This window comes from Heterostelium album, assembly GCF_000004825.1.
Source record: "Heterostelium album PN500 unplaced genomic scaffold PPL_scaffold8, whole genome shotgun sequence".
In the NCBI taxonomy this organism is placed as follows: domain Eukaryota; phylum Evosea; class Eumycetozoa; order Acytosteliales; family Acytosteliaceae; genus Heterostelium; species Heterostelium album.
Window position 1 is genome coordinate 322,355 of NW_008805070.1, and position 12,326 is coordinate 334,680.

A 12,326-nucleotide genomic window follows, 5' to 3' on the forward strand; every position below is an offset into this window, starting at 1 on the left:
ATGTTAAAATTTGAGAGGTTGGATTTTTTTTTTTTATTTAACAAATTGCTTTTGTTTGTTTCAGTATTGATGATAGGTTGGTCTTCCATTCAATCCAATCTTCTACATTTTAAATATAAGTTAAATGAAAGATGGAGAAAAGATTATTTTCAGTAGTTTTTAAGAATATTTTTTTACGAAATTCAATATTTAAATATATTAGATATATAAACAGTTTAACTGGTAGAACTTATTATAAATGGAATGAATTACAACGGTTACCTAAAATCTTAGCAACTCATGGTTATTTCAATCAGTTACCAAAATCTCTTGGTCAGTGTGATATCACAACTTTCACTCTTGGTACTGGCACGCATATAATCTCTTGTGCGATCAGAGGAGGTGGAAGTTTAGCAGTGTTTCAATATATTTTAGATTACTTTCGATATGGTAGTAATAGAACAGACGTTTTAAACAATCTATTGAAAGAATCATCAGAGTACGGTAGATTCGATATAATTCAATATCTATTGGAAAGATTCAATACTACCAAGTGGGATATGGTGAAAGCGATGAAGTATGCACCGTTTTCAGGTGATTTACAGTTAATGCAATTCTTCTTTGACAAGATTGATTATGACAATTGTGAAGATATCTCGAAAGTCTATGGTAAATCATTCAATAGTGCAGCACATGTCGGTAGAATCGATTTGATAAAATGGTTGGTCGAGAACAGACCACAGGAGTTACCGTATACCCAGATGTATCTTTCAGCAATATCCTATAATCAACTACCGGTATTAGAATACCTTTTGTTAGAACACAGAGATCTTTTGGATACTGGAAATGAAGAGTATCTAAGGAATGCTGCTAACCTAGAGACTGGTATTGAGATATTCAAAGTTCTTTACCAACTTGGATGTAAATGTCCTCCTATAGTGATGTCTTTGGCAGCTGAAGCAGGTAACCTGGAATTAGTTCAATGGATTCATCAAAATACTACTTATATATGTATGTCATCGACTGTCGATGCAGCTGCCACCAATGGTCATCAAGAAGTTACTCTTTGGCTACTCAAGAATAGAACTGATGTATGGTATTCCGATAAGACATTAGGTATTGCTGTTTCAAAAGGAGATGTTAATACGATGGAATGGCTATTGGAAAACACTACTCATTCGTTGACAAAAAGCATGAACAAAACTGCTCCTCTTAACATTGTGATATCTCTCCATGAGAGAAAGTATAACTTTGATTTCTTCAACGATAAAACTTTGTATAATGCAGCTCTCTCCGGAAGACTAGACGTTGTAAAATGGTTGCATGAGAACAGGACCGAATGTTGCTAACACTCACCGATGACCTCTGTAATTTACTACACGTACCACACCGATGTTGCACAGTGGCTGTTGGAAAATAGAACTGAACGTCAGATTGATCCGGATAATACTCATGATTTTCTGTCATTTTTGATACGCCATAATAAACATGTAATGTTAGTATGGCTATTGGAAACAGATCTTCTTCCATATAATGAAATAATGTACGCTGCCTCTAGGATCTGGATCGAATGTGAGTGTAGAGCGCTTCAAGTTCTTTGTGAATACACTGACAGAAAAACCAAAGAATTAAATAAACTTAAGCAACAAAATATTTAAAATAAAATTAAATAAGTTAATTAGATTAATATTATTTACTTTCATTTCCGTTCTGGATATTATTGAGGTGGTAAATGGAATAAATAACCTGAATTTGAGAGATTTGATAAAAATAAAAGGTTATAAAGTTTATTATTGTCAGATTTAAAGTTATCGTTTAATTGTTGATTGGAATGGATGAAGCCACCTTTGGTGTGATCGTTCATGTAGATGGCAATGAATGATGAATGATCGCATCTTCTGAGTTCAATCACATCGCTGATCACAATCGATTCTACTGACCAAGGTAGATTCTCCAGTGTACGATCCTCTCTAAGAAGTTGACATCCACATCCAATCTAATATAGATAAACCATTATTGATGGAGAATATTTCTTTTAATATACAATGTGATAAATTAATTATATTATTATTATTATTATTATTATTATTTTTATTATTCTTTTTTATCTATTATAATATAAATATATCTATTATCTAAATTATATTCTTAAATACATGAAAAATAGTTATATATCTATTGGTGTCCTCTAAGCGAGGTGGCTTTCGTATCATAGCAAAAGTCAGATGCATATGACCACACTTCTGACAAGGTTTGGTAATGACTAGTCATAAATATTTTTTTAAAAACTTATTATTTTAATAAGCTTGTACAGTATTGAATTCAAAATGTTTGTTGTTATTGTTGTAGACGTCAATGTAAATCTCTTCATTTACTAAGACAATTAATAGATATGATTTTTGGGAAGTTCATTTTTTGTTTTTTTTATTTTTGACCAGACTTGAGTTTATGATCATAAATAAATTAAAAAAACAATTAAAAAAGATATTTATATAATTATGTCAACTACTTTCTCAAATATAATTTTAGATTTTATCTTTAGTTTTATTAAGGAACCTATAGATCGAGCATCATTCATTTTGACATGTAAACGATACTATAATGAACGTGATTGCTATTGCAACTATTTCAAGAAAATCGATAGATCTAGATCAACAAGTCAGAAGCAACCAGATAGCGACAACTATGATAAAAAGTCATTGTCAACTTTTTCAATGTCACCAGTGATGTGCACTCTCATCTTTCATAGGGATAACTTTGATCGATGCATCAGTGAGATCAAGGAAGAGCATACGATCTTATCGATCAACGGTGTTTGTGAATACGGCTATCTAAGTATTCCTCCATCGATAGAGACTCTCCGTATCAACACCCTAGGAGAGTCAATACCAGCTGGCAAAATACCGCTTACCATCAAGAAGTTGCAGCTTGAGACTACCTTCAAAAAGCCGTCGCTCGGACCAAACTATCTACCTGATACGTTGGAATCTCTCAAACTCTCGAGATACCGCCACAGTTTGAAAGCAGGCGATTTGCCTTGCTATCTAAAGGAGTTAGATTTAGGAACTGTTCTGACTCAGGAGTTCATTGATGGCAATGATATCTTTCCGAAATCGTTGGTAAAGTTGAAGATGTCGATGGCGTCAAAACAGATACCCTCTGTGAAATGGTTACCATCGAATCTACAATACCTACGTGTTGGCGAGCAACTCCAGAGCACATTGAACATGTCGTTTCCGGCTGGATTGCAACAGCTTCATTTCCCAAAGCAATCGAGCTTCAACTCGGATCTCGACCTAAGCAATATGTCCAATCTAACTCATTTATCTTTGCCCATAAACTACAGTAGTAAAGTAACATACCCACCAAGCTTAAAACAATTGAAATGCGGTAAGCGATACTTGGACATTCAATGTACAGCAACTAAAGATCATAAACATTCATTTGAATCAATAATATTATTCAATGAAAAATATGAGTTCAATTTAATACAATTGACAACTTCAGATATAAATGAAATCCAATACCTTTTGATAATGAAAAACAATCATCCAAAACTATATTTTTCATCAAATAAAGTATTGTTTTTGTAAAATAAAATTAATTAATCTATTAATCTATTAATATTTGATTTCTTTATTATTCTTTTATAACAATAGTATAATTAAAGAAAAGATTAGGACAAACACCGATCTTGAATTAAAAATGGCAGAAGCAGTCGATTTTTCATGTGAAAATTTAAAGGATGGTTCTACACTGGAAATCATAAAGTCGACAGGTTTGACATTTGAAGGTAAATCCATTGTGAAGTTGTGTTCTTGAACAGCCTGAGTTTGCAAATTCAAAACTAATAATTGTTTTGCACCTTTGGAGTAAAGACCAACATATTTAGGATCAGAGTAAGAACGAAGAACTGTATCCAAAGTGAAAGGTTTCTCTAGAATAATACCAAAGTTTCTAGAATCTTGTTCAATGCTATAGACCTTTAGCTCATGGGTATTGAGATCGTTTCCAGCCACAAATGTATATCCATTATGAGAGACAATACCAACATGTTGAATTTTGAACTCCACCCTGAAAGACGATGGATGTTCAGGGAATCCATCGGAATTCAATTTGAAAATTGCCATAAAGTTGTCACTGGAATCATTGTGATTGGTCAATACAGAATAGGCATTTGAATATCTATCGAGTGTGACCATTACACCATTCTCCAAATCCTCTGGTACTTTAATTGGCACCTCTGAACAATGAAAGGTAACACTCTGGGGATAAGAACAAGCAGTAAGATAACCTTTCTTATTCTCTGGAACCACCAAGCCAATACCAGTCGGTTTCTTACTCTTTGAGTTGTACTCATCCTTTGTAACCTCAGTATGATAGTAGGTTTTTTCATTGAATTCATTATTCAATTCCGATTCAAAATTAGAATGTTCCTTGAGATGAACTAATGAATAGGTATTCTTAATAGTTTGAACTGAATCAAAAATCATCTATTAAAAAAAAAATTCCAATTAGTATTAAATTTAAAAAAGAATGATTTATTGTTTTTTTTAAAGAATACTTACACTTTTTTCTTTTTGGTTCATATAAACAAATCTATCTAATTTTACATCATTCATTCCTTCTTGATTTAAATAATTCCATTTACTTTTTGGATCCACAATGGATTTGAAATATACATTTGTTTGGGTTTGGTTTGTCGATTTGTGTGTCAATACATAAATATTTCTGATTGTGATTTGAGGTTTTTTTGGTTTGTGTGGTGAAGTAGAATCCTCTGATGAGTATGAGTCAGAGTAAGAATCAGATTCGGATTCGTCATCTTCATCATCTGCATATACTAAATTATTATTATTTAATTGTAAAATTAATAAAACTAAAATACAAATATAAATTAAAGTTTTCATTTTTTTGTTTTAAAAAAATTAAATAAATCAATAAAATCAATCCAATTATGTTTTATTTATTTAAATATAGATTCATTTTTTCAAGGTTGGTAAAATAAATCAAAATAATCATATAAATTGATATTTCATTTACTTTTCCTTAAACCTGTGTTGGGGTATTTATTATTTGTATAAAAATTATTAAAAAATTATTTAAATATAAGAAATAAATGTAAGAAATATTAAATTCCAATTCATTCATTTTAATTTATTTATCTTGTTTTTTTAAACCAAATATTGATTTAGTTTGTGAAGATAAACTTGAAATGGGTGATTTTTTCGTTTTCGTAGTGGATGTTGTTGTAGTGCTGGGTGAAGATGTGGGTGTGTTGGATTTTGTTGTTGAAGAAATGGAATTAGATTTACTTTGAGTGGGGGTAGTAGATGTGGTGGTAGTTGAAGACGATGATATTGATGACGGTGATGGTGATGATTTTATAGTAGATGATAATAATGATGATGATTTACTAGTTGATTTAGTTGGAGAGGATTGTGCAGATGTTGAATTGATAATTCTACCTTTGGTAGGTGTGTTGTTGTTAGTTGGTATTCTAGAGGGTGAGTTGGAGGGAACAGATCTTAATGTTCCGGATGCAACTTGTGTTCTGTGAGTACCGAGCTTGTAGTCGATATCTCCACTGCCTGGCAAAGGATTGCTGTCTTTACCGCTGCTGCCATTAGGAGAAGATGATGGTGACTTTGAGTATGGTAAAGGTGTACCTGAACGCAGTGGAATATTACTTTGGCTATTTCCATACTGCGGCAAAGGTGTACCAGCTCTGAGAATCTTTGATGCCTTTATAACTGGTTTACTATTGGTCTTCGATGGTGAAAGATCCTGTGACGTCTTAACAACACCATTCTCTGCATATGATTTTTGAATCTGTAACTTTGTCATTTCATTTGATGATTCATTCTCAAGTTCTGCTACTTTTTCTATATAGATTATATGATATAAAATATAATGTTAGTGATTTGATTGTTTGCGATCGATTACCATTGTAAAAATACATACCAATATCAGCAGCAGTAATGACGGAATTATAACGAATCAAGAAATCTTTCAAAGTCATCCAACCACCACCAACACGCACGACAATGATGTTGTTTACGCAACGCATGTTGACAACGGTATCTCCCCATTTGTATTTGTTTGGTGCGATACGTTCGATGTGTCTCGGTAGGACAATAGATGGCGGGAGAATACGCTTCATGGTAGTGTTGAGGAACTCGGCGAATATCTTATCGGTACTGTCACTTACAGCAGGTTTGTAGGTCGGATAGTTTGTAACTGTATGGAAATTACGATGATAAGAATAATCTTTCTTTTCAACTTCTTTGGTTGGTGTCGTTGGTTTTGCTGGTTTATCATTGGTGCTAGTCTCTGGCGTCAAATCGAGATCTACATCAAGAGAATCACCGAAACTTACGATTTCATCCTCTTCCTCTTCGACTGTAGATGTCTCTACGATGGTTGTAATGGTTGTGGTTGTTGTGGTGATGGTTACAGCATCGATTGGAACGGCCGATGACGAGGTTGACTTCTTTACCTCGGCAGACTGTCTGGATGCTGGTCTTAAAGGTGGTAGCTTGCTAACCGTTGATATTGGTTTTGTTGGAACTGATGTAGTAGATGATTTCGATGGTGATTGTGGAGTGTTATTGTTGGTCGCTAGAGTCGATCTCACAGTTGAATTGAACGATGGTTTTGGTTTGGAAGGTGTTGATGAAGATGGTAAATTGATAGTCTTTGGTGAAGGTATAGAGCCAGTTATCTTGCTTGTAGCTGTACTTGGTGATGGGGTTGTCGGTGTTGAGCTGGTTGCTGTTATCTTAGGTTTGATTGCAGATGTTGAGCTAGTTGCGGTTGACGATGTAGAGGTTGCAGCTTTTAACTTAGGTGACGATACAGTTGTTGTTGTTGAAGTTAAAGCTGATGATGGTTTTGGTGTTGCAGTTGTAGTGGTAGATGATGTGACTGATTTAGTAGGAATACTCTTTGATGGTGAAGATGTTGTTGCTGTTGTCGGTCTTTGAACAGAAATAGGTTGTTTTAATGACCCTATAACTGGTTTTGTTCTTGGTTGTAATGATGACGATGAAGATGATGTAGTTGTCTTTGTAGTGGCTGTTGTTGTTGTTGTTGTTGTTGCAGTTGAAGATGCTGGTATTTCACTAGATTCTAGCTTGTTGTTTGTAGTTGGTATCTCTTCTAAAGAGGTGGTCTCAACATTAGAAGCGGTTTCGATTGTTTGTCTGTTCAACGAGCTTGTGCCCAATGAGGAACTCTCTGTTGTTGTAACTGTAGATACCACACCTGTTATGGTATCTGGTGATGATTCTAAAACTTGAATATTATTATTATTATTAATATTATTGTTCTTTTCTTCAACTTCTATTTCTGTTGTGTCTTTTGTTATTGTTGTTGTTGCTGTGATCTGTTCTTCTATTTCAACGTTGTATGTATTGTTATTATTATTATTAAGATTATTAATTTTAAGATTCTCAAAATCTACATTAATGTTGCTACTATCAATGATTTCAGTTGTTAAATCCTCTAATGCTATTTGTTGTTGGGATTGTTGATCAATAGATGTATTTGTATTGCTATCTGATTCTTTGTCTGGTGAGATAGTGGCATTATTAGATGATTCCTCTTCAACCTCGACTTGAGCTTTGAGTTCAACTTGATCCTCAACATCAATCTCTTCTTGTACTTCTATTTTTTGTTGAATTTGTTCTTGTTTTTCCTCTTGTATAGTTTGTAATTGTTGTACTACTACTTCTTCTTCTTCTACTTCCTCTTCTTGCTTAACAGTTTCTTGCTCAGTTATTGTCTCCAAGAATGTCTTTTCAAGATTCTTATATGAACTAGTTGATCTATTCAGTGATTCTATTTCATTGTCTACATCTAACTCCAAGTCAGTGATGTCTGATGTTGTACCATTGTTACTACTACTGCTGCTGTTAATGCTACTGTTGATCAAATCCTCAGAGGTTGTTGATGGCTCTACCGATTCGATTGAGTACTCTGAACCGGTATCACTGAACTCCTCGCTATTCAGCTGCTCTATGATCAAATCTGTTTCGTCCATTGCTACGACCTCATCGTCTTCATAGTTGTGCTTCTTGAGTGTACCCATGAATGCCATTACCTCATTTCCAGTCACCAATGGTTCATACTCGTCAGAGGAATCCGATTCAAACTCATCCGAAGAATCTTCACTCTCCTCTACTACCAATTCTACCTCTTCCTCTTCATCTACTTTAGTGATATCAAACTTTGTATTAAATAAAGTCTTTAAATCAATCATATTATTACTACTGCTATTACTACTACTAGATCCTGATGTAATAGTATGTCTATGATGATGTTGTTGTTGTTGTTGCTGTAAAGATGATGAATTATTCTTAAATAACTCCACTGATGATCTTCTTGTGTCGACCCAAGTAGATGTCTGTCTTGTAGCAACTGATGAATCTGTAGATGAAGATGATGGTGATGTCGATGATGTAGATGTTGGTGTTGGTGTGGATGTAGGTGTCAATCTTTGATTACCTAAAATCATAGATGATCCTCTTGGTTTTGTTTGTTGTGTAGATGATGAGAATGATGATGATGATGATGGTGATGTATTGGATTGTTGGTTTGACTGTTGTTGTTGTTGTTGATCAAACTCTTTCTTTGATTTTAAAAATGAAGTTAAAGATACACCTCTTTGTTTGTTACCTCCACTATTACTATTATTATTATTACTATCGCTATTATTTAAATTGTTGTTGTTGTATGTACTATTACTAATATTTGTATTATTATTGATGTTATTAATATTATCATTATTGCCTAATGATGATGATGATGATGATGATGATGATGATGATGATGATACTTTAGTTGGTTCAGTTGAACTAGTTGTGGAAGCAACAATGTTATTATTATCATCTTTAATTGAAGGTGATTGTGAGGAAGAGGTTGTAGATTGTGATGATGATATTGGAATATCAGTATGATTGATACTCTCTTTATCATAAGTATTGCTATTGTTATTGTTATTGTTATTGTTAGTTGTTGTTTCTGATTGTTGTACGCTATTTACAGAGATATTGTTGTTGGCCATATTATTATTATTATTAGTAATAATACCATTAGCTATCTCACCGGTAATTAGTTCCTCGGTGATAACAGTCTCAGTGACAGTAGTTATTTCTGTTGTTTTCTCTAATACGACAACAGATGTATTGTTGTTCTTCTCACTGATATCATTAATCTTTGATGACTCGTTTGTTGATTCTACAATTGATTTACTATTTTCCGATTGATTACTATCATTATTACTAATACAAATACTAGCACCATAATTATTATTATTACTAATATCACCAATTAGAACTATATTCAAATCTTCTTGTTGTTTTGTTACACTTGAATCAACTACAGATGACTTTTCATCGTTATCACTATTATTATTATTATTATTATTATTATTATTATTATTATTATTATTATTATTATTATTATTATTATTTGATAATGGTGGAATTGGAGTCATCTCACTTGATTCTTTAGATGACTGTTCTACATTTTCCAAAACACAGCTACTGTTAACTTTACTTGAACTATCTGTATCAATAGATGATATTGCCAAAGTTTGACTGGAATAGTCACTAATGTTATTGCTATTATTGTTAATGTTATTGCTATTGCTATTGTTACTGACATCGTTATTGATACTGATATTACTAATGCTGTCATTGCTATTGTTGTTGTTGTTGTTTAACAAAATATTGTTTGATTCAGACGAAGTTGTTTTGGTTGTAGATTCTAAATCAATTGGATTAGAATATGAAATGTTGGTGTTATTTGATAATGGAGATGCAGTGGATGAAGAAGATGTAGAGGATGATGTTGTAGGTTGTGGCTGTTGTTGTTGTTGTTGTTGTTGTTGTTGTTGTTGTTGTTGTTGTTGTTGTTGTTGTTGTTGTTGTTGTTGTGGAGCAGCCTTCTTTAAAGTTGCAGAAGCAGGTTTCTTCTTTTTTCTCTTTTTCATTGTCAATGTAGGTGGTAGTGGAATATCTTCAATAGTCTCTATTGTTGTTGATCCACTACTACTACTACCTGATCTACCTATCTTATCATTATTAAACACAGTAATATTTAACTTGTGTTTGAATCCTCTCTTTCCACCTAAATTAATAATATTAATATCTTTATAGACATATGTATATCTTTATATATATATAGTAGTAATTACTTTACCTTCAATTGATAATGCTAATAAACAATAGATTACTTTCTTTAGATTCTTCTTTTCGTAGAGATCGGTCGGTAAGAATAGATAGTCCGGTAGGACACCAAGCTCCAAGCACGCACAGAGGAAGAAGTTGATATTCTCCAGTTTCATGTAGGATGGACTGTTCTTCTTGTGAATACGCTTTATAATGCCCGGTTTGATGATGTTTGCCAACTTGCACAGCCAAATACCGTCGATCAACGCTTGGAACAGATCTTCCTCTTCGAACGAGTGATCCAAACACTCCTCCAGCCAAGCACGCACCTCCTCACGATTGAAAAGGAAAGCATAGTCATCCCAAGCCTGTCGCTTTGCAGTCAAACGTGAAACATTCTTTGGTTTGAAAATAATGATTTTCTCTTCATCATCATTTTCCTCCGTTGTTGTTGTTGTTGGAGCATTATCTGTTGTTGTTGTAGTTGTTGTTGTAGTTGTTGTTGTTGCAGTTGTCAAAGGTTGATATACAGGTGTATTTTTAATACGCTTAGCAAGATCATCGGTATCGTTGGAAGTCTTCTCTAACACTTGAGTTACCATGTGTGTGGGTGGTGCTTCCGGTGGGAATTCACCCATCGACACCATCGATCTTTGTTTTTTCATTCTCTCAAAGAATCCGATCGGCGTCGAAGGCAACGACGAATCTTGTATCAACTTTTCTGGTATTCTAGACATTCTGTTATTATTTTTATTCTATTCCTTTTATTTCTTTTTTCTTAATAATAATACAACAAACAACAAAAATAAAAATATTATAAAAAAAACTAAATATATATTTATTATTATATACAAAATAAAATAAAACAAACAAATAAAAATAAACTTTTAATTTATTAATATAAAAAAAACAAAAAACAAGTTATTCTAAAAACATAATTATAATCAGAATCTGATCTGTTTAACCTATTTTTGTTATGCTTTAAATATAAAATGTTTATAGTATATGTGTGTATGTATATATGTATGTCTGTATGTGGTGTGCAAAGAAAAGAGAAGCTAAGAAAAAAAAAAATAAAAAAAACAAGATTGTGATGACCCGCAAAAATATTACAATAATTGAAAATAGCACTTTTTGGTGTGTGAAAGTCCGCCATCAGCAAAACTTTACCACTCGGTTATTAAAAGGTGGTTTTTTACTTTAAATTTTTGAAAACTTAAAAAACTTGGGGTGAAAAGTAATTTTTGTGATATTTTTTTTCTTTTTTCTTAATAGTATTATTAATCAAACAATATATTTAGTTAAGAGCTAACATACATGTGTTTAATTCCATGGAAAAACAGAAGCAAATTAAAAAATTTTAAGTGGTCGACCCCAAATTTTAATTTGTTCCATCTGTCATTGAATGGAATTAAACATAGTTTTAAACTTTTTTTTTTTTAACATACTGTGAATAAAGTATCTGACATAATAGTATGTAAACTAATGATTTATTAAAAAAAGTTTGGACTATAGTCAAATATACCAGTTTATTTTGTTAAAGTTGAAGAAATAATTAAATGGTAAGGTCTATCTAATTGATTTTGTCTATTTTCAACTTCAGAAGTAATATTTTCTTTTTCATTTTCAAGGCATGGTTCAAGATATGGAATCCATTATTAATCAATGTATTAAGGTATACTGACATTGGCCTATGACAAAACTTAAAATTCTTGATCATAAAAGATGTTTGTTCAACTCTAATTCCTTCGACATTGTAGTTTTTAATACACCAAGCTTTTTCATTATTTAATTGAACCCATTGATGTTCAACTCCTGCAGTATAAATCTACAATTATCGACCACAATAATTTATTAAATTAATCAAATTTAAAATTCGAAACTAATTGGTTTTAATTTTTAAAATACTTACTGGATGAATAACCAAGAAAATGAATTCTCCATCTGGTTTCAAAATTTCTTTAATTTTTGATACCAATCCTGAATAATCAACTATGTTATGAATTGTATAGGAGGATACAACTACATCAACTGAATTTTCAGGTAACTCTAATTCTTCAATTGATTTATTTAACAATTGAACCTTTGGATTGTTTTCACCAACTAAATTTCTAGTTTGGTTTAACATTTGAACTGAAATATCAACTCCTATTACTTATTCAGCTCCAAGTT

The 12,326-nt window shown here is 32.3% G+C and overlaps 6 protein-coding genes across 6 annotated transcripts; 2 read left to right on the forward strand and 4 right to left on the reverse strand.

Moving 5' to 3' along the window:
- On the forward strand, positions 1-1,306 carry PPL_07779 (uncharacterized protein; the record flags this gene model as incomplete). The annotated part of the gene is made up of 3 exons (XM_020578613.1): positions 1-17; positions 203-1,222; positions 1,267-1,306. 3 exons carry the CDS (start codon positions 1-3, stop codon positions 1,304-1,306), a joined length of 1,077 nt encoding a protein of 358 aa, XP_020431482.1.
- A 390-nt stretch (positions 1,307-1,696) lies between these two features.
- Positions 1,697-2,250, reverse strand: PPL_07780 (uncharacterized protein; the record flags this gene model as incomplete). The annotated part of the gene is made up of 2 exons (XM_020578614.1): positions 1,697-1,975; positions 2,221-2,250. 2 exons carry the CDS (start codon positions 2,248-2,250, stop codon positions 1,697-1,699), a joined length of 309 nt encoding a protein of 102 aa, XP_020431483.1.
- Positions 2,251-2,477: 227 nt separating this feature from the next.
- Positions 2,478-3,572, forward strand: PPL_07781 (uncharacterized protein; the record flags this gene model as incomplete). The annotated part of the gene is made up of 1 exon (XM_020578615.1): positions 2,478-3,572. One exon carries the CDS (start codon positions 2,478-2,480, stop codon positions 3,570-3,572), a length of 1,095 nt encoding a protein of 364 aa, XP_020431484.1.
- Positions 3,573-3,626: 54 nt separating this feature from the next.
- On the reverse strand, positions 3,627-4,889 carry PPL_07782 (uncharacterized protein; the record flags this gene model as incomplete). The annotated part of the gene is made up of 2 exons (XM_020578616.1): positions 3,627-4,472; positions 4,548-4,889. 2 exons carry the CDS (start codon positions 4,887-4,889, stop codon positions 3,627-3,629), a joined length of 1,188 nt encoding a protein of 395 aa, XP_020431485.1.
- A 247-nt stretch (positions 4,890-5,136) lies between these two features.
- On the reverse strand, positions 5,137-10,891 carry PPL_07783 (calponin domain-containing protein; the record flags this gene model as incomplete). The annotated part of the gene is made up of 3 exons (XM_020578617.1): positions 5,137-5,864; positions 5,944-10,113; positions 10,186-10,891. The coding sequence occupies 3 exons, from the start codon at positions 10,889-10,891 to the stop codon at positions 5,137-5,139; spliced, it is 5,604 nt and encodes a 1,867-aa protein (XP_020431486.1).
- A 702-nt stretch (positions 10,892-11,593) lies between these two features.
- On the reverse strand, positions 11,594-12,282 carry PPL_07784 (class I SAM-dependent methyltransferase; the record flags this gene model as incomplete). Its single annotated transcript, XM_020578618.1, has 3 exons — positions 11,594-11,636; positions 11,840-11,982; positions 12,067-12,282. The coding sequence occupies 3 exons, from the start codon at positions 12,280-12,282 to the stop codon at positions 11,594-11,596; spliced, it is 402 nt and encodes a 133-aa protein (XP_020431487.1).
- Between the last annotated feature and the right edge of the window lie 44 nt (positions 12,283-12,326).